Here is a 27,639-nt window from a genome sequence, read left to right on the forward strand (position 1 = left end):
GAATCAAGGCATTGATATATTGGCCTCCTTCAAGTTAAACAGTTGTCTGAAAATAATAGCCCTTTATTTCAGTTTTCTTTATCTGCAGTGAGTACTTGCTTATGGTTTTTTTGGTGGTTGCCATGGTTATCATCTGTGCACAGAACAGAATTGTGCTACGTAGGAAGGTGAGTTTCAGAAACAAAGGTGAGAACTGGCCAAACTTGGTAGCAGCTGTCATTTTTGTAGCTGGTAAAGTTGTTCGCACTTTACAAAGGCCTGCTTTAATTTTATTACATTTTTAAAGAATGCTATTAATAAGATTCACTCAAAGTTGCTGGCTAATCAAGTGAGGGATTTAATTAGAACTTCATTGTAATCTGGGTGCAGCAAAATTCCCCTTGAAATGAATGAAGTACCAATAAAGAAAAAATTTTCCTCCCTGTATTGCTAAATGCAGCTCTGCTGTGAAAATCAAAACACTTAATTCTGAAGCATTTTAAAATGTTTCTGTAGCCCTTCAAACTCTCAGCATTTATCGCATTTCCAGGATGCTAGGCAAATATATGCTGTATGGGCTCTTGCTCTTTCACTAGCACTTGTCAGCATCTCCTTAGCATTTCTGTTGAAGACTTTCACATATTTGCACAGCAAAGTATGCCAAAAGTGTATGCCTGAGCAGAGAAGAAACTTCCATTCCACAAGTTACGTTGTTGTTGTGTGGGTAGTGCTGCAGGGCTGTGGCAAATATTGGTGCAGGCTTCTGTTATGCAAAGAAATGAAATAAAAAGAGGGCAATCCAGAATATAAGCTGTAGCATAGAGATGTTAAATTCATCACCTTTGGAGTTCTCTAATCATTGAGGCTGGGATTTAGCATTTCGGAGGAAGCAAGGCTTCTGAAGGAAAGACTGATAAGGAGTAAGGGGGCAAGGTTTCTCATAGGAAACTCTATAAATAAGAATTGGTGTTACGTGGGTTTTGGATGAGCCTTGGGAGGCCCATATTTACTTGCTGAATCAGGAGATGTGTTGTCCTGGAACTGGGAAAGCTTAACCAAGGCCGTGATCAGCAAATACCTATCCCTTCCCCAGGTAACTTGGAGAATGACAGCATCCATGTTTATGTTGCAGTGAAGGATTTCTTAAACATTGCAGGCATTACAATAGTAGTATTCTTTTGGTTGTGATAGCAAAATGCTAGTATGTTCCCATTATATGCAAGGGAATCCAGATTTTTCCTTTTTTTTTTTTTTTTTTTATTTTATTCTAGTTTGCAGTCCTCTGAAAGTATTCTGACGGGTTGCTTGAGGAATCATTTTGCTTCTCTGATGAAGGTCTGTTAGCTGTTCAATTACCATGAGAAGTGCCAGAAGCCCATATGCCTCATCTGACTGCTTTTATGTTAGAAATCCTTCTGCTGGGAGAACATGATTGCATCAACAGCAGAAGTAACTATACGTTGAGACACACCATTGCTTTGGCACGTGAGCCCTTCCTTGCACTGAACACATTGCATGGAATTTGGATGCAGGCCCAGCATCGGGAAATATTTTGTGCCGTCATGTTATTAGAAAAATGAGCTTTCTGTGAGTGCCATATATGCACCACTGTGGATGAGACTGTGAGCTCCTGACTGTTAGCCAGTTCAAAAGGCTTGACAGCAGATGCCTCTACCTATGTTATCAGATGCTGCTGCTGTATGCTATGCACCAAATGCTTGTCTAATGCAATAGTGTGACTTCAGAATGCCTTTTACTGAAAGAATAACCCATGGGCATCATCCAGGAACAAAACAAGGCTGCATCCAGTATGCTTCAAGACAGTAAACTACTACTCATTTGTTCCGGTTCCCTGGAGAGGAGAGCATGGCGCAAGTGTTAGCGTGGGCTGGAGACCTTCTGAATCGGCACATTGGCTGTGGCTGTCCTGTTTTGAGGTTTAATGAACGTTATCTGTATGAAGATGGAGGTGATCGTTCTGTGCCGGTTAGCCTCCAGGCCACCTGTGGCCCTGGCGTTGTTTGTTCCACACGTAGATACCTAGCTAGTGGTGTGACCTGTTCTCTGAGTCTCTTTGGAAGATTCATGTTTATATTTGAAACTGAAAAAGTTGCTTAATTTTTAGCTCTGTATAGCTGGTGGTTGTTTGGTTTTGTGTTTTTGGTTTTTTCTTGTTATGCTGAACTTTTGCAGTTCAAGCATTCCTCTTGCATTATGTCAACTTCACTTTGAGTTGCCAAACTCTAGTGCAAATTCACTCCTCTTCATACTTTGTATGGGAGGTGATCGACTAAAGCTGATTGTTTGCATTGAGGTTACAAGTAGCAAGCTTAAGCCCATCATCATCTTCACTAGAAGACATCAGCAGTGGCTTAGTGTTTCTGCAGTAGCTATCAATCTGTGCTGTTACTTTAAACCGGACCATGAGGGCGGTATCTCAGCTTGCCACCTCCTGAGCCAAGTGTTTGTATTCCAAAGAGCATCTAGCTTGCTGGTGGAAGTGAATGCTTCTGACCTGGGCAGGGGCCTAGTAATTCTCCTGTATGTATCTGTCAGTGTATGGTCAAAACATGCTGTGATTCAGAGGTACACAGAAACAAAAATACCTATATACTGACTCCATTTTTTTTTTTCAATCTGTATTTAGGTACTTCCTTTCCCCAGCCAGGTGGTCTACAACAGAGTTGGAAAGTGTGGGAGTCGAACTGTGGTCTTGCTTTTGAGAATTTTATCAGAGAAACATGGATTCAACCTGGTTACATCTGACATCCATAACAAAACAAGACTGACCAAAAATGAACAGGTAAGTTACTCCTTCTCATCTTGGATCCTGTTTTCTTATTATGTTTGTGAAACTGAGAAACAAAGGCATATGCTAGCAGAAATAATACTGAAAAGGTGTACTGCTACTTTGACCTGAGTAATCAGCCAGAATTCTTCATCCTCTAAGTGGCTTCAGTTAATAGGAGAAATGGATGGTGGAGCCAAGAGCAACATGAGGTGGAAGCTAACCAGAAAAACTAACTGCTAGTGAGGCAGTTCTTGAATTTAGTCAGCATAGCAATTAGTCCGGCAGTGAGGCAAGAAGGGTTAGTACGAGTGAGGTTAGGTGCTAACAGCTTCTGGAACCTGTATTAATGTATCTGCAGGGCACTGCCATTTATCATGTAAGCAGGCCAGTTTATTTGGACCTAGCTTGGGTCTCCTTAAGCAAAGCAGTAGTAAATAATAGCCAGCAGGGTGGGGTTTTTCGCTGTCTTAATTCACTTCTAGTAATCGCTTGCTTCAAAATGTTGTTTCCCAGGGCCATGCTAACCTGTGTTGCTATAATTTGACATGTCCTTGATTCTATCTCTGCTTCTTAGTCAACTGCCTTTTTCATGTTATAGCACAGCCCTCACTAGGGCAAATGAAAATACCACATGAAACCTCTTTACCCAGACACCCCTTTTCATGTTCCCTTGAAGTTGCAGAGGGCAGTATTTTTGCAGCTTCGATTCCACAAAAGATCCAGTTGTTTAAATTCCCTCGGTTTTAGGGTAACTGTACGCCTTCCGTGAGTATCACTGCTGTTAGTTACTGATGCAAAAAGACTTCAAAGAGTATGGATATAGTTGGAAGCCACACACATTGACTAGAGCAGCTATTTTGATCTGCTGATCAGGTAAAGGCTGCAATACCTGCCTGCATCACTCCTAGGAATAGCAACCTGTAAATCACAAAAGGATGTGTGTGATGATCAAAATACAGACATGGGCCTGCCAGTGGCATCATGCTGTGGTTAATGGAGATGATTAATTTGTAACCTGTTTATGAGCATAGGCTTGTTACTTTAGGTATAGCAGTTTATTCCAAATGGAAATTTGGGAGCAGATCTTGTTCCTGCAGGTCCCACATTCCTCCCTTCCAAGGTGGCCATTTAGCTCCCACTGGCAGCTGGTTCATCTGACCCCACACAGCACTCAAGTTCAGCCTGAGGTGGGGACCAGGCGGCCAGGGCTGCCACACCAGCCCGAAGGCTTCTGTGCACAGCTGGGTGCAGCACTGCAGTAAAAGGCTGTGTGGGAGGACAGTGTCCCCCCACCGCCCCTGCTTGTGGCTAAGGAAAGCCCTGGGCTTCTGCAGCATCCCTCTGTGTATCCTACTAGCAGCGTCATGGCGCCTGGGGAGTTCGCAACATGGTCCCATCTCATTGTGGTCAAACTATCGTGTGCTACAGAGCCTGCCTGATTAGTTTTTCTGCTTAACTGTAGGATATAGGATAAGGGATTTCTGTGGTATGACAGCCTTTGCATTTCATGTTGTTTAGGTTTTGTTTCAACTGAAACTCAATGAAAAACATTGTTGATTGGGATATGTATCATGAAGCCTAAAAATCTTTCAGGTATTAATAATCATCATCTTTCACTCTCATCAGCAATTTTGCTTCAGTTCTGTTCTGCCTTTCTCTGGTAGGTGGATTGTCCTTTGTTAAACGTGACACAAGATCACATCTCAACAGTCTTCTGTGCTTTAGTCCAGTATGTGGAGATTCCAGAGAGGCCCAGACTTATTTTTGATGCAGCCAATACACAGAGGATAAATATCTGCATTACCTTTTGCACTCCAGAAGTTGTTTATCCAGTTACTAGACACTGGAGCACAGATGGTGCTGTATGTATCGCTACAGAGCTGATGATTTATTCTGTGTGTGTATATATATATCTGTACATACACACACATACTACTATAACTTAGACCATCATAGAATCATTTAAGTTGGAAAAGGCATGTAAGATCAAGTCCAGTTAACCTAACACTGCCAAGTCCACTACTAAACCATGTCCCGAAGTACCACATCTGCATGTCTTTTAAATGCCTCCAGGGATGGTGACTCAACCACTTCTTGGGCAGCCTGTTCCAATGATTGACAACCATTTCAGTGAAGGAATTTTTTCTAATATCCAATCTAAATGTCCCCTGGCACAACTCGAGGCCGTCTCCTCTTGTCCTGTCACTTGTTACTTGGGAGAAGAGACCCAACACCCACCTCACTACAACTTCTTTTCAGGCAGTAGTAGAGAATGATAAGGTCTCCTTGTTTTAATTTATGGCTTATTTATATGGTTACAATAGGTTGATAATGAGTACTTTTGCTGAAAAGTGCCTATGCTTGCCAGGAAGCATGCCCGGAGACAGTAACTGTTGTGTTATTCAGGGTATTTATAGTTGTCTTCTCATTTCTTATGAGCAGAATATGAAAAAATAAATTATTTCTCCCACCTTTGATGTGGTGTACGCAAGAGGAAGTTAAGAGAATGGATGGTCTCAGGCTCCAGGCATTGGAATGACAGAAAAGAGAGCTGGGCTGGGCTGTAGGCTCCCAGTGTGAGCATGGACTTCTCGCACAAGATATGTCTCTCTCCCTTCAGTCATTTGTCCTGTGTTTAGTTAAAGCCCTGATCCATCCAAGGCTTTTCTGTAAATATTTAGCTTATGCAGTCTGCTGCTGTTAAATAAAGGTAAGGACCTAGGTGTTCTTAATGACTGCGGGGATTGCACATAATAGAATCCATATTCTCATTGCATTTTCCAAGCTCCTTCCTGCTAAGAAATTTTTCCAAATTATGTGTGCCTGTCAGCAATTAGAAGTGCAACCTTTGAACATCTATGGGCATAAGGGAGTGAGTTCTGGGAATAGATGAGTTAATTTTGCCTTAGATTTACTATAATATTTTCAGTTAATTTAAATACAGAAAATAATACGTAATATCCATGTATACAAAGCCAGTCTAATTGATATGGCTTTAAAATGACACACAAACTGTTGCAAAACTAATTCTTCCCCTTCCCTGACCTCCTTCCCCACCCCCATTTTTTTTTTGCATTCAGAGAAGTAAAAATGAGTATGTTTATAGATACACAAATACCAGTCACATATGGGACTAATTGATAGTTTATCCTCATTTGGTTTCATTCTAGCACCCGTCCTTGTGGCCGTGCAGCCAGCTTTAATACACTAAAAATCCATCACTATTTTTTCTTAAACGCTTATAAAGACAGAAAATTGATCATAGCAGCTTGGGGAGCTGAAGAAGTTCTTGAAACCGTTCCAAGTTTTTGAGAGCTGAAAATGAAGATGTAGTCTCATTCCTGTGAGTTGTTTATAGAAATGAATACCAAGATGAAAGTGATATACCAAATACCTGTAGATACTTGTGCCTCCTGGACCCTACATGTCTTCAGTAGAGACTGAAAACAGTAGAAGAAAGTAAAGAACTCAGAAGATAGACAGACACAGAGATACTTATGTTTTTTCCTATTTGTATCAGTGTTAGTGTAGACCATAGTGTGATCCAGCTGACCTCACTTGAAGAATCCCAGTTGCCTCATTGTTTTTATACATTTTGACCTCGGATTCTTCCAGTGAAATAAAGCAGCTTTGGCTGATGATACACACAATTTTGGCTGATGTCTGGGTGGGCATTATTATCCGATTACTAATTTTTGTTCCCAGTAGAATTTACCTATTGCAAATCCTGAACCAAATGGGGCTGCTCTGAGCAGTCAGTGTGGGAGGCTGGCCATTTCCAAAAGAGGGAAAGAAGGTGTCCTCTCTCTGGCAAGCCTGAGTTGAGTTTTTGTGCAGGAACAATGCTGTGGCTGGAGCAAAGCCATCCACGTTTCTCCCCTTTCGGGGGGGGCCCCATCCAGTCTCTCTCGGAGTCATTTCGCTGTGCCATCTGCTGGATTGTTATTTACAATGCAGCAGCAGCAGAGTACAAATACACGGATGATGCTGAGCCATTAGGGTTTGATTTCTTCAGCATGGCCAGCTGAAGAGATCCTACAGTGGTAGTGTAGGACAGTAGACTAAGGAAACCTCTTTCCCCTTGAGGGTATTGCCTCATGGTGTTCTTGCTCAGGACGGCTTGAAGATTCGGAAGTAGCTTGTGATTTATGGGATTGCCTCTGTTTGCAGAACTGGTTTTCTTTAAATGTCCTGTTCAAAAGCTAATGTAGAAAATGGATTTTGGAGAAAAAATGAGAGTAAAAACTTAAGCAAGGAATCACTGTGGCAGAAAGATGTTATGCTAGGGAGCAAATCAGCATTTAGGCTAAAGACTGTTCCTTACAAGCAGCGGGTGTTTGAGGGGGAGAGGTGGAATGACAGCAAATGTGTGTTGACCACAGCACAGAGACCTTTGCAACTGCTTGCTGTGTTTCAGCATCTCTGCAGACTCCCCCCTTCCCTCAGGGAGCATAGTGCACCCAGTACTTTCGGTTCGCTTTTGCCCAGCAGTCAAGCTGACGTGGCTGGGCTGTGACATGGGCTCCACTGCTGGATGCGAGCACATGGGTGCAGGGTGTCACTGCCTGTCCCTCCCTGCACACTCTTTATGTCCTGGCATTTCCCTCTCCCTGGATCCTTGTTTAGCAGCATTAACTCTCTAGTGGAATTACTCACTTCAAAAGCAAATTACTATCTTTCTCAGCACTGTTTCACTGAAACAGCCTAACTCCCACAGGAGAGCTCGGGGCAGCAGTGAGAAAGAGGAATGGCTCTTTATGGACCGTTATCCTAGTGGGCATGTGCTCCTTTCAGGATTCCTCAGAATATTCTACAGCTTATCCCACCAAACATGGATGTGATCTGGTTCATCTCTCTCCTTATGGTGTTTGCCAGGGTAGTTCTTCTGCTGCTTGTGCCTTTTCTTCTCTTCTCCAACTTATGTTGGTTCAAGACTATCTCCTAGATCACCTGTGCTTGTATGTACCTCTCTCTCTCCTTCGTCACTCATCCCATCCAAAGGTACTTCCTTTCCTTAGCTCTCATCTTCTGCTCGCTGTTACTCTCTGTGGGTCCTCTACGCTGACCATCTTGTTAAAAAATAAAAAATAATAAGCCTCAACAAAACAAACTAACAAAAAAGAAACAAACAAAAAAACCCACTAGAGATCTTACTCTTCTGGGAAACGTTGGAAGATTTTCTTTTTTGTTTTTTTTCCCCCCTTTTAACAACATCTTAAGAGGGTCAGATCCCTAGGTATTCCTGAGCAATACGTTTGGCTTGTTAGACTGAAATCAGTTCAGCATAGTGGGATCAGAGGGAGGCCTCTGGGAAATACGGCCACAATTTCATGTGGCCGTGAGCCATTACAGTTATTTATTTTTCCCTCCTGACATCTGTGTGTTGTTTCTGTTGAGTCTTACTTACCCTTTTGGCAGGATTTTTAAAGAATGTTTTTTGCTTGTTTGTTCATATGCATGTTGTAGCTTTATCCACATCTGCTTACAAGTCCAGTTGATCATTAAGTGTCTAAATATGAAGGTACTTTAAGTTGAAACAAAATTCTGTGTCTGCTTTGGAGTTAGCTATTATCATAGCTCAAGAGATTGGGTTTGATAGCAAGAGATTAAAAAAAGGCAAGAGCCAGATGCTGTCCTGCTCTCTTTGCTCCCGAGGCAGAAGTGCCTGTGCTAGTCTAACAGCAGTTTGACACAAGCCTGACACTGACATCAGGCGCAGTGCAGTGGGAAATGTAGTGGTGGTGTAATGTGAATGTGCCTGGCATTAGCAAATTGGTACCAGCCCCAGGGAGAGCTGAGGGGCCAGGGAGGCATGTGGTACTCTGTAACACTCACATGTACCCATACACACAGGTTTATCTAGCGGTATTACATTAAAGCTGCCTGTCTTTTTAAACTCAGCGGGATTACTTTGAATGGGTATACTAACTTTATGTCTCCATATTTATATTCTAATGATGTTTTCTCATTTATTCCAAAATGGGATTAGAGTGGTGACTGTAGCGGCATGAATAAGAGTTTTTATCCCATATCAATGACTTCCTTCTGCCATCTTCCTCCCTTCCTTCCTTCCTTCCTGCAGATAGAATAACGCAGGTAAAATGCCAATAAAGCTTCATACAGTTCTACATATTTTGCTTCTCCTGTAACTTGTCTGGGTTAAAAAAAAAAAAAAAGACGACAATTGAGACATCTGATACCCAGCCTCTAGAGTCTCCCCTTGTTTCATTCGCAAGATGAATGAATATAATTTTTTGGCAGAGTTACTAGTCCTAAAGAAATGTCAGCTTGTTTGGTTTGCTAGGAAAACCTTTATCTCTTCAGATCATTAAAAAAAAAACGCTCGATTACTTTGTGCCAATTACTGCAAAGTTTCCTGGACTTTCTAATTCCGGTCTGGGCAAGTTCTGCTCTTCAGGTTTATGAATTTCGTGCTCATAGCATTTATATTGTACTGAAGGAACTGTATAAAGTCCTGTTTGTACTTGAATCTAACAGTCCAGGGTCCATATATGACTAAATCAGGGGGGCCATTTCCTTCCTGTCTCTTTTTTTTTTTTTTTTTTTAAATCACACATCTCTCTGTTTTCTCTTGGGGATTTTTTTCCTTTCATGTTGCTTTCTTTTGGCAGTCTCCTCTTCTTTATGTTCCATTCCATTGGGTTTACAGCCTTTCTCAGACCTAATAGACCTTAATATACAAGGTCTATACCTAATATGCCTTGATGCACTCCAACTAGTTTGACAGGAGAGGATCCATCCTGAGAAGGTGGACAAACTGAACTGTTTGCTTCAGTGGTCATCATACATGTATGTGTATAAAATTATTGAAGGCAGAGGAAAAGTAGAGAAAAGCCCATTAGTATGTGTACTTTTTTATTCGGTCCTAGAATTTAAATGGCAATAGCTTGTGTTGTCTGAAAGAAGGCGGCAGGTTATGTGTCCTATGAAAAAAACCAGAATGAAAGATGGATGAGAAGCAGTAAAATGTGACACACGGTATAAAAAAATGGCAAAATATCAGTATATTGAAACCAGAAAATAGAAGGGGAGGGAAAAAAGACAATTGCTGTCCCTTAAATGTAGTTTATTATTTGTTATGGCACGGACATAATTTTCTACCATGCTCTTCAGGCTTTTAACTTATCACATGCCAGTCCATGACCACATGACAGGCTGGACCCCATGTTTTCCCTTATTTTGTCTACATCAGCTGTAGCATTCAAGTTTTAAGAAATAGATATTTTTTTTAATTAATGTCTCCTTGATTATATTTAAATTTAGTACATGAATTGATATGACTCAAACCAGAATATTTGGTTCACTTTCTCTTATCTCTTTTTTTCCCCCAAGTTTATGAATTTCTGTTACTTTCTGTATTACTTCCTACTACCCAGTTTGTAAAATCAATAAACCTATCATTTCAGTGTCTACAATATAGCCCACAATTGAGCACAGAACAGAAAATCTGAAAGTAAATCTTAGGAAATTAATATTAAGGAAGCAAAATTAACCAGGACACATTGACTCTTTAGTGTGATGTTCCATCAGACACTCCATTAGACTAATTTCTTCTAGCTCATAGCTAAAGCTCGGCTTATGCAACATAGATTTTCATATCCATGCTGCACAGTCTTCAATATATGCTGTTTACATTATTCCATTATAATGGCCTGCAAATTTAAATATTTTTTTTATTTTTTAAAATTAAAATTATGTGAATGCGCCTGAACTAGAACTTAACAACATCTTTTTAAAAATGCCCATTTAATTTGTACTCTTAATTTGCTGTAGTAGTAAAAGGAATGGCAAGTGCTGATCTCTGTATTTAAACAGGCAAATCAATCAGTGTTTTGGCAATTTTTGTTGTTACATGAAACTGGTCATGGACTCAGCTCCCACTTTCTGTCATAGTTTCAGACATTTTACATTTTGACATTCTGGTGAATCAACCAGTGTCATTTGCAAAGCTCTGGTGCAGATTTAGGCAGGGTTTAGATTTTTCCTTTAGTTTATGCCTTTCCTCAAACTGATAGCCACTTCTGAAAGTACATAAGCTCCATGATAGCAGGAGCATGTCTGCAGCTTAACCTTTCATGCTTCAACACGAAATAGTAGTCGTGCCATGTTATTGACAGTGTTTGGGAGGGATAGTGGGGAAGGACTTTCTGAGTAATTCAGACTTGAAAATTATATCATCATGTGTTGTTTGAGAGTTGTGGTTGTGTCAAAATGTGCATTGATGTAACATGGAAAATAAAATGATTTCTTAATTCTTTTTAGATGGAATTGATTAAAAACATAAGCACTGCTGAGCAGCCCTATTTATTCACCAGACATGTACATTTCCTCAACTTCTCAAGGTAAGGCATTTTTTGAATCAAAAGTATTTTTCATTGTTTTCTAATACTATGTACTTTCCTTCCCCCTTTCTGGCACTGGAAGTCATGTTCAGAAGTTGGAGGTTTTTTTCCCGTGCTCTGTTTGCTATAGGACAGTTATGTACAGCACGTTTGTGAAAAGCCAGGATGCTGTTGCATGCCTTTGCCTCCAAGATGATCTTGGTTTACAACTTTTCCAGCCAACGTCCATGAGATGGTAATTTGGGTCTTTAAACTGTGCACTTGTGTTTTAAAAGTGGCGGCACACTTGTGAATGTTTTATCTCTGTATAGCCAGATACTAATACAAGACTGAAAACTCTACTGAGTTCATTAATATTTTACCTGGAATGACTCTTCACCAATTTAACCAATTTAATTTTGTTCTGACAAAATAGTCCCCATTCCACAGGATATGGAAGTGTTTATAAACCATGCAAATGGATTATGCTCTGTATCATGGGAGTGCAGTCCCTTCTGACAGCTATTTAAAAGTATGTAGCAAGACTCTAGAGACATTTATAGTACAGAATGTGAAGAAAATTGCATTTGGATGAAACTTCTGAGGAATTTTTGGAAGGATGTGAAAGAGTGATGCTAGTTAGCATTTAGCCAGGACACAGGGGTTAAAGCTGACTGCAGATGGTTATTGCCCAAGCTGTAAATTTAATTTGGAAATTATATTCAGGAACCATGCCATCCGTGCCACTAGGTTGGACTCCTTATATTTAGATAAAACATTTTTCTGCAGATCTTTGTAAGAGCTTACCTAACTTCCCAGCATTTTGTTTATGTGGTGATGTCAGTGCACGTCCTTTGAATGTATGGGTCTAGGCATAGGTAGAGAGTGTAGAAGGAAATTATAACACTTGAGGAGGGGGCTGTTGTTTAGTTTTGGATTTTTAGAAAACAAAATATTTTGAGCAGTTGGAAATTCATTGATATATATATATATCAATTGATATATAATTTCACTATGGGCATAATTTCATCACATGAAAACAAGAAGAGTTAAACAAAATTCTGATTGTCTGTGTTTTCTGTTCTGATTCCATGAGAGTTCTGTTTCTAATTTATTATCTTTAAAGTATAAAACTCATTAGAATAGGATTTAACACCTTGGGTAAATGATCTCTTCTGTCTGATCAAACAAGTAGCCATACCTGAGGGTCAAAGGGATGTTTCTTGATTAAACTGATTTTTCAGAGATGGTGTGCAACATTAGGTATGTGAGAAAAAGATGAACATGATTAACTCTTGCTCTTCCCAAGATACCATTTTCCATACATATGGTACATCCTAGCCACATAAGTAACATGTTGCTCCTGTTGTGTATCCATGAGATGAAATATCTACTTTTTTTTTCAATACAAATTTCTGAAAATACATTAAAATTATATAAGATGTATAAAAGTTTTTGCAGTATTTTGGCTGTTCCTTGCAAACCCGAAAAACATTTTTTCAGTTTATGTTGGTTTAACTGGTAGCTGTAGAATAGTGAAAAGTCTGATGAGTCTTTTAAATGAGACGTCATTGAAGTGCATCAACACTGCTTACTATTGGTTTAACAATTCCTACTGTTTTCTGAAAAATTAATAATTTTTGAGAGTTTTAGTCTTTAGTTTCAAAATTTGTTGGCAGTTACACCTAACAGTGAAGTACCACGTTGAATATTTACTCTGTTCCTTAATTCTAGGGTGATTATTTTTTTTTAATTGATTTCATTAGGATCTGGAGTGTTAAGTATTGATTTTGCAGAAATTTCAAGAATGTTTTTAAGTACTCATTATAAATATTACAATATTGTGAAAGTGGTTTAGTTATGCTTGATTTTTTTTTTTTTAAATTATTCATTTATAGACCATTTCTAGTGGATAGCTGAATTCAAATTATCTATGGAATACTGGTCTTCCCATTTGCTCCAGCTTTTCTGCCAGCTCAACATAAAAGCCACGCAATACCCCAGAAACCAAAAAGAATATGGGTCAAAGTATCGATGTAGTATTTTCTGGCTGACAGATGGCAGCTTGCCGTGAGCAGCCATCGCAGATGTTATCTTTGCTACTCTTTTGGTAAGCTCCAAGGTCACTGTTTCGATAAAAGGAACCTCTTCCACTTCTGTGCTTGCGTGCTTTCAAGATCTGTAGGGATTGGGTTAAGCCATTTAGAGTATGTCACCAAGGTGCTAGAGTAGCAGAGAAAATGTAAGCAGAATCATGCAAAGCAAGAGTCTGCTTTGCTTTCACTTGGAATCCTAGAAACACAGAATCATTTACATTGGAAAAGATCTTTCAGATCATCGAGTCCAACTGTTAACCTAACACTGCCAAGTCCCCCACTAAACCATGTCCCTAAGTGCCACATCTACACATCTTTTAAATGCCTCCAGGGATGGTGACTCAACCACTTCCCTGGGCAGCCTGTTCCAATGCTTGACAACCGTTTCGGTGGAGAAACTTTTCCCAATACCCAGTCTAAACCTTCCCTGGCACAACTTGAGGCCATTTCTTCTCATCCTGTCACTTGTTACTTGGGAGAAGAGACCGACACCCACCTCACTACAGCCTCCTTCCAGGTAGTTGTAGAGAGTAACAGGGTGCCCCTGAGCCTCCTCTTGTCTAAGACTTGTGCTCCAGACCCTTCCCCAGCTCCGTTGCCCGTCTCTGGACACGCTCCAGCACCTCAGTGTCTGCCTTGCAGTGAGGGGCCCCCACCTGAACACAGGGTTCCAGGTGCGGCCTCACCGGTGCCGGGTACAGGGGGGTGATCACTGCCCTCGTCCTGCTGGCCACACTGCTTCTGACACCAGCCAGGACGCTGTTGGCCCCCTTGGCCACCTGGGCACACTGCTGGCTCATGCTCAGCTGGCTGTCACCCAGCACCCCCAGGCCCTTTCCCGCCAGGCCCTTTCCAGCCGCTCTGCCCCAGCCTGTAGCGCTGTGTGGGGCTGGTGTGACCCAGGTGCAGGACCCGGCACTGAGCCCTGTTGAACCTCATGCAGTTGGCTGGGCCCATCCAGCCTGTCCAGGTCCCTCTGCAGAGCCCTCCTGCCCTCAAGCAGATCAACGCTCCCACCCAGCTTGTGTCATCTGCAAACTTAGTGAGGGTGCACTCCATCTCCTTGTCCAGATCATGGATAAAGATATCAGACAGAATTGGCCCCAGTACAGAGCCCTGGGGAACACCACTTGTGACCAGCCACCAGCTGGATGTAACTCCATTCACCACCACTCTTTGGGCTCAGCTGTCCAGCCAGTTTTTCACCCAGCACAGAGCACGCCCATCCAAGCCATGAGCAGCCAGTTTCTCCAGGAGAATGTGGTAGCAGACAGTGTCAGAGGCTTTACTAATGTCTGAGTGGACAAAATCCACAGCCTTTCTCTCATCTACTAAGTGGATCACCTTGTTATAGAAAGAGAACAGGTTCTTCAGGCAGGACCTGCCTTTCATAAACCTGTGCTGACCAGGCCTGGTCCCTTGGTTGTCCTGTACATGCTGTGTGGTGGCACTCAGGACAATCTGCTCCATAACCTTCCCTGGCACTGAGGACAGGACAGGCCTGTAGTTCCCCGGATCCTCCTTCCTGTCCTTCTTGTAATGGGCATCACATTTGCTAACTTCCAGTCCACCGGGACCTCCCCAGTTAGCCAGGACTGCAGATAAGTGATTGGAAGTGGCTTGGTGAGCACTTCTGCCAGCTCTCAGTACCCTTGGGTGGATCCCATCACACCTCATAGACTTTTGTGTGTCTCAGTGCTGTAGCAGGTCACTGACCATTTCCCCTTGGATTATGGGGGCTTCATTCTGCTCCCTGTCTTCTAGCTCAGGGGGCTGGGCACCTGGCGAACAACTGATCTTACTATTAAAGACTGAGGCAAAGAAGGCATTAAGTACCTCAGCCTTTTCCTCATACCTGTTGGTGCTTATTGGTGCTTCTCAGCTTCCCAAACAGTAGTAAGAAAAATAAACTCCATTTTTGTTTAACATCACTGATGTGAATAGCAGCAATGACAGATTGCTTGGATTTCCCCGCTTTGCACCCTGCACCTGCTTATAATATAAACCTGTCAGCATTAAACCTCTCAGATTATTCAGCAGAGCATCACAGCATTTACTTATAATTGTCTTGAACTGAAAAAAAAAGGAAGCCTGTCATCTTTCCAGAAAAAAACTTTCTAGTGGAAGTGAGCTAAGCCTTTAGTGGTGAATTTGAGCACATGCATGTTTCTGGGGCACCATTAGTTTTGCTGAACAAATTTTGAAGAACTTGATAATCTCTTCCTGACCTGACTGCTTGCCAGGGCTGTTTTTCGTTTGGTTTTGAACAGTGTTTTAAGAGGCCCTGCTGGTTCAGCTGAGTAAATAAATCCTCATTTACTCTCCTTGTCTTCATCTTTTAGTTCAATACTATCTTTTCTCAACTCAAAGTAGTGCAGAGGCAGACAAAAAGATAAATCTTAAAAGGATGCATTGAAGCAAATCTTAAGTGAATTTTCACAGACATTAATTAATTCATTGCAGCTTCAAACAGAAGATAAAAGTATAAGTTTCTTGCTTTTCCTTGATGTGATTGAATTTCTACGTAGCACTTGTTACAGGAACGGCTTTTATTTCCAGGGGTTTGCGGCTTGTGTTCCTAGTCCAGTGCACTAGGGCTAGCTTTAGGAGACAACCCAGTGCCTCGGGAGGGTGGCTACTCAATCCAGTCCATTTCAGGAACGTTTCTTTTAGGGAAGGTGGTGCTGTTTATTGATTATCCTTTACTTGTGATTCCTGGGTCAAGGCTTTTCATTACGGCTCTGTGGTTGTTGTGTCCTACTCATTTCACCCTAAATGCTGGACTGACCTCTCTATACCTGACTTCTTTCTTACAACCCTACTTGAAAATGTTCTTATACACAGAGGTAAGCATTTAGGTGCTTTTTGGTTTCATACTGGCTGTGGCTGCTGAGGCTAGCCCAGCATGGGATTTTCTTGCTCTTGATTGGAAAAGGAGTATATTTCTCAGAAGTCTTCCATGAAATAGTCATCCAGACTATGTTTGAAGGCATTGTGTTACACCACCTCTGCCACCTCCTTAGGCACTTGGTTCCATTTGTCTGCCAACTTTACTGTCGAATTATTGTGGCTAATTTCTAACATGAATTGCTCTGGCTTTTGCTCTTTATTGACTGGAATGCTTCTTTTGTTCCATGGTACTCTCAAGCCTCTTGCCAGCAGGTGTTTTCCTCATCCATGTAATAACCCTGTGACCCTTCTCTGAAACTTCTCCACTTGTCCCATAGTCTTTATTAAGTGCAAGCATCAAAACCATGCTCTGGACCTGTATCAGCTTCACTAATGCTGTGTATGGTAGAATGCAGTCACTGTGCTTATACCTTCTAAAGATACAGTTGGGCCACAGCAATCTGGACTTCCAGGGCAAGTTGTTTTTCTCGTGTGTTTCCTAGATCCTTTCCTGATCACTGTTTACCAGGCTGACATTTCCCATTCTGTAGAAATGGCCTTCATTATTCTTCAATGTGTTAACCAAGGGGAAAAAAAAATAATGACATGAAATCTGCAAAATTACAAGCTGCTGTGAGACTGCAGTGGATGTTGTGAAGTAGAAAAATATGGAAAAGAAAATCTCCCTTGGTGTGTGTATTTGTACTCTTGGGGTGCGTTGGTCTATGTTTAAAAAACCACACACACACACACACACACCAAAAAAACAAAAACCTTTTTTTGTCACATACCTAAGGAGCTGTAGAAGTTGTCAGTCATAACCTGTGCTGTGGTCTGTAGTGCGCAGGGCAGAGACACCCACCTCCACTTGTGCATACTCAGGAATTTAGGAGGTTTGCCTCCATGCAGGGCTGTGTGCCTGAAAAGGGCATGTTGCAGGACCAGGATGACAGCCACCATTTATCTTTGTCATGTTCCAATTCCTTTTCAAAGTCAATGCTGCATGTATTTAAAAAGTGTGAGAGCCATTAAATTAGTGAAAATACTGATATTTTTTTTTTCTCTTTCTGAGTTGAAGTTTATATATTAGTGTTGCTTGGAAAAGCATCCAAAATATTAATCAGAAGTGAATATTAAAGAATATCTCTACTCTAAGCTGGTAAAGATATATATGCTGATATATCTGCTGAGATTGCAGTTCTTGTTGGTAGATCCAAGCAGTACAGTGTTAGAGTGCAGAAGCTGTGAAGAACTAGAATAACCTGCAGAGAGACAAAAAGCTATTTCAGGATAGCTGCAGGTTGTTTGCTGTGCTTTATCATAAATGCTGCTTGTCATCTATTTATTTAGCCTGAGAAAAAATGAAGCAGGAAGAATCCTGAAGCTGGAATAGCCCCGCTTGACCTCTTAGTAATCTTCTGCTGAATTAAGTAACTGTAACAGTCTTTGGGCAGCAACTCAAGGTCTTTGGTGTGTCAGAGATTTCAGAGAAGCAGAAAAAACGTTTGCAAGAATGCACAGGGGTTGGTGAGGCCACAATTTTGGGTCAGGGATGGGGATAATTGCACAATTCACGTTTAGGACATGGGAAGGCAGCTTTCCTCCCTCCGACACTGAACTGTTATGGTCCAAGCACGCACTTATGGACTCTGGTTCAGGCAGAGCTGGAAGCTTGGCTGCTCCCTCCTGTGGTGGGGTAAATGAATGTTACAGGGGAACGTGTAAAAACTTACAAACGTGCCTCTGTCAGTGACTGCTGCGTGACTTTTGCTTGTTTAAAGGCTGGCTGATTAGATCAGGGTAAAGTCATAGGAGGGAGAAGCATTAAAAAGACCACCCAAAGAGAGAAACAGGCTTTTTCATGTCTTACTGGAGCTATGATTTCTTTACTTTCTGCAGTAGTTACAGGCCGCTGGGGAGTGATCTCCTTTAAAATTTCCTATGATGTGGTAAGGAGATGCAGAGATAAAGCATGGAGTCAACTTAATCTTACATTTTAATTAGCCCTTGTATTTCAGTTTAGTATATCTTACTTGTTCAAAGCCAGGGTGAATTATTGCCCAGCAGTAGTATACGAGGAGCCATCCCTTCTGCGCTGTCAGGCTGCTGCCTTCTTCGGTTCAGCAGCAGTTTAATATCTGCAGCATGTATTTAGCATAGGTGTGCATGTGCTTGAGGGGAGGGGACAACACTTTTAGCATAATTTTCTAAGAAAATAAGACTCATACAACTGTTCCAGCTGCTCTGTGTATCTTTCCAGTTTCCCCCACACCTAATGGCTAAGTAATTTCTGAACCTTTTGGCCAGTTTCAAAGCAAATTTGGAAGGCCAGTAGAAGACTCAGAGACAGCCACACTGCTGCAGGTGCGTCTGCTGAAGGGAAAGCCAAGCAAAACAGTGCTGCTGGACCTTCTGCTGGGCCACAGCCAGCGGCCACCTCGCTGTGCCCTGCTTGGGATGCCAGCCCCAGCTCTGCCTCTTGCTCAGTTCATGAGAGGTTTTGGGGAGGAGAGAAACATCTGTTTTGTCTTTCTGCTTGGGAAGGTACTTGCTTTTTAGTCCCTGGAATAACATGAGAAATATTTTTGGGTTTCTGTTATTCATTAGCAGAGTTATTGTATAAAGTTCTTGTTTTTCTTGAAAAGTGTTTTTTTTGGTAGACAGTCTGTTATCAGCTTTACTGATTTATTTATTTTTTTATATTACTTTTTAAACAGACATAATGGCCAACACTACCTAATAAAAATGAGTACATCAGACTGCTATAGCAGCAGACAGTGTCACCTGCAGCAGTACTGATCAGTTTGGACGCTTTCCTTCAACTCTGACTTGAATTCTGAATTATGGGTAGCAGTGAATCACATGTTGTATGAAGACAGAGATAAACCAAGAGAGTTTCCCATCTGGATAAACCCAAAGCTAAACTTAGTTTCTGAGTATTGTTCATGGTTTTTTGTTACTCATCAGTTTTGTGTTTTTTTCTCATGCAGAAGCAGCTCTAAAAATTGCATTTTAACACAGCACTTTGTCATTACAGCGTTCCTTGTTCTTGGGGTCTGTAAAATGTGTCTGTAGCCAACAAACAAAAAGGAGGTGAATCGGAAGGAATGAACTTGGTTATATGTTGTGTGATGAAGGAGCTGTGTGTTTGAAAGCCGGAGCACACTCTGCTGACAGCGTGGTGTTTGGAAGTCTTACATTTTAGCTTGTTGATCATTTGTAAGGGTTGGATGATATATTCACCATTTTTTAAGGCAAATAAATATCTTGCTTTGCCATAAGTTAGCCTATGTATATGTCTTTGGTCCATTGATTTGGCAATAGAATTTAACTTTTACATTTTTTAATAGACTGGTAAGAGGCTGATAAAATCAGGGTGATTCTGTGATGCTCTTTTCATTGACTTACAACAGTCATGGGATGTTTTTCACAGGTTTATTTCAGGTTTATTAATAACTTCAGTATTCTTGTTTCTGCCTTTTTCTGGAACCGGTAATACCACACAGAGCATAGATGCTTTGCAGAACATGCCTATTATGTGTGTTAACAGTGCTTCACTAGCTTTTGAAAATAGTGTGCTGGGCAAATGTGTGGAGCTAGCATAACAAGATGCTGAATGTCCATGACCCTTCCAGTGCAAATTCAGGCATACTTTGTGTGAATGGCAGTAGTTCAGGCAGCTTGTACTGATTCTGTACAGGTCAGCTGTGGGAAGGAATCGGGCTCTTCAAATTCATCCTTGAGTCAACAACTCCGAACAATGATCGCAGCCTAAGATTATCTACTGAAGTGGTTTCATGTTGAGGATTTTTTTCTCCTTTTAAAAAAAACCATACACACCTAGGAAATGTCATTAAAAACATGGTAACAAAAAATTATTACCCTCTTGGTAAGCTCTTAAAAGTAGGGAAATGTCAGCTAAACTTATGTGCACAGCCTTAACACTGTGTCTTTATGTGTGTTCATTATAATCCACACTTTTTACTAACACATCATGAAACACTTTCTACCGTCATGTGAGGTCTGCCTTGTAAAGTACACATTTCATGAATGGCCACATGGTGCTGTAATCCCTCCTGCATATTTTTTCTTTTTTTTATACTACATTTTTTTTAATGATGTGAGTGTGTAATGATGTTTTTTAACTGTGACTTGATGGAAGGCTAAGCACAAATCTGCTATGCAGTTTGACCTTTGTATGGTCTAAGGGGTTTTTTTGGTCGTGGTGTTTTGTTTTTTTTTTTAAAAAAAACATTGCTCTGTGGTGAGTCCACAGATTTTTAGGTTATCTGATTTAAATTTTATTTCCCTAGATTTCCTGTGTTTTTTGCATAATAGACATTTTAGCTTTCATTCAGCTGGTAATAAAATATTTTCAGAATAGAGATGGTTGCTTGAAATTTAGTTACTTATGGTGGGATCCGGCATAATGCCTAAAGTATCTTTTTTTTTTTTTTTTTTTTTTTTTTTTTTTTTTTTTTTTACTGTCGTTTGGTTTCCGTGCTCACATCCACGCTATAGATAATGTTACCAGTTTGGGAGTAATTTAAGAAAGATGTTGATTACTCCAAAGGAGTCCAAAAGAGAGTATAGCAAATGATCAGATATATAAAAAATTTACCTATGAGGAAAGATTGAAAGGGCAGAGAAGAAAAAAATAGAGAAGATTGGGAAAGAGGTGACTATGATAACACTTTTGAATTTTATGTTAAAAAAGTTCTGCAGAGATAAAGGGACTGTACAGTTATTTATGAGTAATGATAGTAGATGTGATGGTCTTAAATTGCATCGAAACTCTAGATCAGACACCTAGGAAAAGGGTTGAACAACAAGGACAGCGAAGCAACAGAATAGATTGTGCTTAAGGGTTTTGGAGCTGATAGTGACAATTGCATAGCTGATCCTGCCAGGCAAAAAGATGGATTGTGGAAGTCCCAAGTAATTAGTAGTCTTTCTCACCCTTGTGTAATGCACAATACAGACTTTTTAGGTTTGAACCTAAAACCTTCGTATTTCAGGAAAGGAAATTCAAGTCTTGATTTGAAATCGTCAGTAATAGAGAACTGCTGCCCTTGGTAAATTCTTCTGATACTAAACTGTTCTCTTGGATTGTAAATTGTTTTTTTCCTCTTAATTTTTCTGAGAAATCCAATTGACTCTTTTTTTTTTCTTGAACTTCAGAGTACATTTGCCACTATGTAAAGCCTCCTTTTATCAAATGTTTCCCCTATGTAAGCTTTCATGTGTAATTTCTTACATGACATGGTGCAGTGACCTCTCGGCCTTCTCTGTATTTTTCCCCTTCTCATTTTCTTTTCAAGCTGAGTGTTCTCAGTTTCTTAACATTTTTCCATTGCAGGGCATTTTTTTTTATCCTCCTTGTGAGTCCGCAGTGAACTTTGTGCATTTTTCCTTAAAATGGACTCTCAGTGGTTACATCAATGCTGTGCCAGGTTTCTGCTCCTCTCTGCTGCTGCTTCTCGGAAAAAGGGAAACTAGGAATATTCTGGCCTGTAAGGTCTCACATGCTGCTAATAACCTGTGAAGGCATGCAAGTCCTTGCCAGAACTGTTCCTTCTCTGTGAGTGTCTTCTGCTTCTGGTTCTAGATGTTCTGGGTTTTACTTGCCATAATAGTGTGTGATGTTTGGTTATGTCTTGCTTGCTGTGTGGCTCAGTTGTCCCTTTATCAGCAAACCACTCCTTTCATTATTGTCTCCTTTTGCATCTTTGTTATCTGAAAATATCATCAGTAGATTTGCACTTATCTTCTGAGTCACAGATTATCATGCTGAACTGTGTAGATTCAAAGCCTCAAGCATGATGATATGCACAGATCCCTCTGGTTGATGGTGATTATGTAGAATTTCACATCTGGCAAAAAAAAGCAGCCATGTTTTCAATTCCAGTTACATTGATTTTTATATTCTATACATTGTATACATGATATGTACCACCAAGTTAAATGGGGGGTGGTGGGGGTGGTGTTTATAATTATTTATTATTATGATTATACTCAACTTACTGTATTTCAATTTCCATGTGGTCATTGCAGCATTATCTTGAGTAGCTCTCTGTGACAGCCATTTCCACAGGACAGCTGGAATCACCCATGACACTTGGTAAATGTACTCATATGAGAGGTTTAATGCGCGGTGCCGAGTGCGTTGCAGCATCCTTCACGTTATAAACTTCCTAAGAAGTTGAGCCCCAGCCTTTTATGTGAACTTATCTATCTCAGCTAAATCTGTGGCCTCATCCAGTTCTGAAGATGTATCTTTTCTACAACGTTTGTTGATTTAGTACTTTCCAAAAAGCCGTATCAGCTGTTCTCCTGTGTGTTGGAAATTTATTGTGGTAATTTGTAATTATTTTTTTGTTCCTCTGTATAATGTGCAACATTTGCATTTCTGAATTATAATTAAATATTAATCAGAGGTCCGGAGAGATACTGAGCCAGAGCTTTGGAAAGTCCTGATACAAGGTGTCTGGAACTAAGTGATTTTAAATAATGCAGAGTTTGACTATAGCTGCTGTTAGTGTTTTGTGGAGAATTACTCTTCTCTCTCTTGTTTCTAGCTGTAACTTTGCATTACATAAATGAAAACACAATTAGTATTTCCGGCTCAAGTGTTGCCTTTATGTGAGTTGGGGATGCTATACAGACCCAGGCAGGATTTGTATTAGTGTTGGTGTTGTTCGCTATGAATTTATATATGAAAGTGCTTTGATATCCTCAGCGTAACGAAAGACGTAGCAAAAAAACCCTCATTGTTTAGCATGCATTAATGTAAAAGACTGAGAGATATATAGCATAAAGTATTCTGGGAGGTTTACAGGATAGTGAAATAGAGAACTATAAGGCTTTATAGTATGATCTTTTAGCTATTCGCTGGTCTGACGCAGTTTACTAAGCAATTCCCAGAGGACTTAGTTGTGAGTTTTACAGCATTACCCAGACACATCACTTCAGAAGCTGAAATTCCTACTATTGAAATCACAGCTCCTGAAAGGGTAATTAATGAGTGGAATGTTGCCAGTTTGCACTGTTGTGCTGTTAACCTTGAACCACTGGGCATTTTGGATCTCCACACGTAACTCCCATTCGAGGCCAGGCCAGCCAAGCAAGCAGTTCAGAAACAAAAAGGTTTATCTCAACTCACTTTCCTTTTTTCCCCCTCTTAATTCCAAAGAAAAGCTGGAGAACGTGACCACAGCATAGGGTGAAGGCACAAAAGCTGGAAGCAAAGCACTTCAGACAAAAGCAAGATAAACTCCTTGACTTTGGAGGCTGGCAATACTGCTGTAGTCCCAGACCTCAGCCCACTCCTCTGGGAGTCTTTGCAGCTCGTCCTTGAGGAGGGTCGCTGGAGCATCCCAGAGGTGCCAGGTGCCTTGTGGGCAGAACAGAGTTGCTTTGCCGCAAGTGCATGCGAATCCGAGATGTTACAAGAACTTCAAGATACCTTTTTCAGAAGAGAAAATTTGATGTAACTGCATCTTATTAGAGTCCTAAAAAGGGGAAAGCTGTACATTAGTGCTTTTACGTGACCTCTCCATGAAGCTGTGCTGCAGAGCAGGTAATGGAGGTGTAACATAATTGATGAGTAACGCTTGCTGGGCAATTGTGCTCTCAGTGTGTGATTCCCAATTGCATGAAGCTGTACAAGGAAATTATGCTTCCTTTATAGGAAGTACACAGTATGCCTGTCTCTGTTAGTATTAGATGACTGTCAGTTCTTGTTTGCTTCTATTATATTGAATTTCTAGCAACCAACTCATTTGTTTAAGGGGAGACATTATATATTAAAAGAGTAAGAAGCAGCCATAATTCTTACAGAGGATAGATAGGTTGGGAGTCTTCTTTTCCTTGAGATCTGTAGTTTGCCTGCAGGGATGAAGAAGCCTGCTTCTGCTTGTGCAGAGTTTTGTGATGAATGGAAAGGCAGCAGCCTCCTTAAGAGAAATGAAAAATAATAGGAGCTGAGAGATCATCCATTTTTAAGCCAAGCAAATCACTTTTGTTGCATTTTTAAATTATTTATTTTTTAAACTCATCTTATAAAGGGTTTGTAAATGGTTTTGAACAAAGGTTTTGCTCACATAAATAATAAAATTAGAATTCATCAGGGGCGTTTTTCAAAGGGACAGACTTGCAGCTTCTGGCATACTTCTCAGGCCTGTTATTTTCCAATTTTATTAAAAAAAAGGATGGGGGAATATGTTATTAATGAGCCTTAAGTATCACTGATTGAAGCCTGCAAATATTCTAGTTATTTTGATGAGGACTCCAAAAATATACCTGTCACAACAGAGCAGTTAAAACTAATGAGTTTAAATACTGTATATATTAAATAAATCAGGAGAAGCTAAGTACAGGAAGAGTACTGCAGAGGATCAGTGTATGCTTTTTCAGTGCTCCAGTGGAGTGGTGGTGTTCTGGCTCGCTTTACCCAGTTGCAGCAATGTGCTGTCAGACATGGGAATGATCAGGTACCTTTAACATGGCAGGATCCAATCTAGATCCCACTCAGAGAAGGTAAGCCTTCTGCTCAGGCCTAGAAAAATATGAGTGTCCCTTTTTGAATGCTTCACGATAGGTATTTGAGTATAAATAAGGTGATGTGCTCTATAATGAGAGCACAATATGTTATTGTTTGCAAGAGCACTTTCATGTGGGTGGTGTTAATTTGAAGAGTTTCACTCTGGAGAGCTAAGTACTATTTAATATGTTGTAGTTGATAGGTACATAAAAATATGCAGAACATACTTGAACAAATGGAGCATTGATTTGCCCTTTATTTTTATTTCTTTCTAAATAGCTTAAGGTTATTGATTTTTTTAACCAGTATGATTTTTTATGCTATGCAAATACTGCTTAGCTTTCACAACAGGTCCTCAGTACGTTCCATAGAAACAAATGGTTGGAATTTGAAGTATTACAAACAATGTTCAGAAAAAATGCAGATTTGAATAACAGCCAGAACAGACTTAATTTTTCTAAAAATTCCTTGCTTGTTGCCTGGTGGAGCAACTACAGCTGGTTGTATACCAGGCTGGTTATAGTGTACAAGAAATCAGAAATTTGAGCTGTCCTGTGTTTTGGGGGTGTACAGTTTCCATTTCAGAAATGAGAAGTTCCTCTGTAGCTCTTTGTGGAAGAATGGTCTTCCATCTCAGCTGCCTCTCAGGATGGACAGGCTTGTATGTGCCTTTTCTCAGAGCTGTTGGTGCTGGATTTACAGTTCACATGTTCAGGGACACGACCTTACTAGCAGAAGGACACTTCTATGTTGGTTATGCAATCCGATCCCTCCTTTAACTTCAGAAAAGACAGTATGTATTGAATATTTCTATATAGACAACTAATAGCTGCCTGCTTTTCATTCTTTTATCTTCTGAGGAGCACTTAGGCTTAGCATCCCTTATAAATCCTGAGGCAGGATATCCCTGCTCTGTTGCTTCACTGAGTCTTGTAATCATTCTGTCTCTATCTTAAGAGAACTTGCTGTTGTCATCACTTCTTACTGTCTTCACTGTCTCCTCTTTTCTTTGCTTTTCTCCACTCCCTTCTGTCTTCAGATTATTGCTGATATGTATGAAGCAGCAGGAAGGTGATGTGTTCAGCAATTTATGTGCAACCTATTCTTGCCAGCAATTTCACTTGAAACATTTAGTTTTCAGGGCTACCAGCCATGGCATTCACCAAAAACTTTCTATTTGAATAAATACTTTCAAAGCTTTATGCCCTCATTGACCGATGGTGTTTTAAGGAATGCCTTTTTTTTAATGTAGGTTTTATTTCTGTATAAAGACAGCAGCAGAGACAAGCTCAGAGAGGAATGCAGGATACTGGATTCAGGATACTTCCCTTGCACACCCATGTCCCAACTGGGCTCTACGTTAATCAGGAAGCAAGGATTATCTTGCTTTTTTAATTGGATTGTTTTAAAGGTTCATGTAGTCTGTGCAATTTCAAATTATGACAGCCATCCTGCAGCACTGAGGTCAATGAAATTACTGGTATGCATAGTTATTCATGAGACAAGCCTTTGCAGGCTGTCTTTAGCAATCTGGGGGATCATGCAGAATAAAAATCAAGTTGAAACTGTATGGGATTTTTCCCTTTTCTTTCACTGGAATTCATATTTTTAAAAAATTTTGCTGGCTTTTTAATATTTATGAGGAGCCCTGATCTTTTATTATATATATTCAATTATTCATCTGACTTAAAAGATGAAGAGGAGCCCAGAGGGCTTTTTTAATCTAAAGGGTGTCTTCAGTTTTCTCTCTTCTAATCTAATACCTTACATTTTATAGAAAAATATATAAATCATGACTCAGAAAATCATCAGAACAGTATTTAAGTACTTAAATATGGTTATGTACTCAGGCTCCAAAAAATAAAGGATAAGCTAGTGCTTAGCAAGAATTGTTCTCCTAAATTGGGGAAACAGAAGGGAGAAACGTAATTCATGTTCTTAGATCAGGCATATTCCAAGTGGAATTTATCCTGTGAATTTCTCAATCCAAAAAGGTTTTACTTTGTTCTTTATCCAACAGTGTTTGTAGTCCATAAGTCTGTTCTATAGCATAAATGTCCATTCTTCAATTTTGTCCGTGGAAGAGTGTAAGCAATTTCCTTTTTTTCATTCCAGTTAGACCTATTCTCCTGATGCTGTGTATTGATATAAAACATGCAGTCGATATTTTAACACTGTGTAAGTGCAGAATAATCACACACTTTCTCAAGCTCCTTTTTCCTCCTTTCTTCTTTTTGTACCCCACGTATTAAACTGTAGATTTTTGTTGTTAATTACCAGGAGGCGGCATTCAGGAGGGTAAAGTCAAGCTGGTGAGGTTGGTCTGGTTTATTTTCTCATCTCTAAATTGCAGGTACCTGTGCTGTATTTTGCTTTTGTGCAGAGCCTGGTCACAGCTGGTTTACCCTTTCCTTTTCCTTGGACTTGTGCGTACCTAAAATTGATAATTACTTTCTTTTTTAGAAATAGGAACTTTCATACTGACTTTTTAAATAAAAAAATCTTCATGAAGTGCAGTACAGGGTTAAGGCATTGCATAACCACAGCATAACCTCAAATCCAGCCAGTGGTGCAGGCTAGGGGCGAGGGGAGGAAGATATGCACAAGTTCCAGCAAATATAAATGGAAATACCATGCATATCTGTCAGCTCATCCAAAGGAAGCCTTTTGAAATAAGCTTGAATATTGCAAAATCCTTTGCACGTTACTACACTTACTGTACAGGTGAACGTGATCCAAGGCTGCCTTATGGCAGTTAGTGTTAGGTGGTGCCTGCTCTGGCATGACTTCCAAGATGGGAAGCGTTGCAAAGAAGAAATGCTCTTCCTCATGGTCAGCTGCAGAAGGTTCTTCATCTGAAAACAGCAAGGAGAAAACTCAAGAAGCAGCACTATTGACACAGTAGCAGAAATGGTCTTAAACTGTTTGTATACATGTGTAGCTTAATGTGATACCATATTTACCGTTCATCCTAAAGAGATCTTACATCCTTTTATGCAG

At 40.4% G+C, this 27,639-nt stretch overlaps 1 protein-coding gene across 1 annotated transcript in view; it reads left to right on the forward strand.

Moving 5' to 3' along the window:
- Positions 1-27,639, forward strand: part of UST (uronyl 2-sulfotransferase) — a 166,402-nt gene that overhangs the window by 76,688 nt on the left and 62,075 nt on the right. The window contains exons 3-4 of the mRNA XM_056344173.1: positions 2,627-2,782; positions 11,054-11,133. Of these exons, the coding sequence (XP_056200148.1) occupies positions 2,627-2,782; positions 11,054-11,133 (236 nt within the window). The remainder of the gene's footprint in view (positions 1-2,626; positions 2,783-11,053; positions 11,134-27,639) is intronic.

The sequence above is a fragment of the Falco biarmicus genome, chromosome 6 (genome assembly GCF_023638135.1).
Source record: "Falco biarmicus isolate bFalBia1 chromosome 6, bFalBia1.pri, whole genome shotgun sequence".
In the NCBI taxonomy this organism is placed as follows: Eukaryota; Metazoa; Chordata; class Aves; order Falconiformes; family Falconidae; genus Falco; species Falco biarmicus.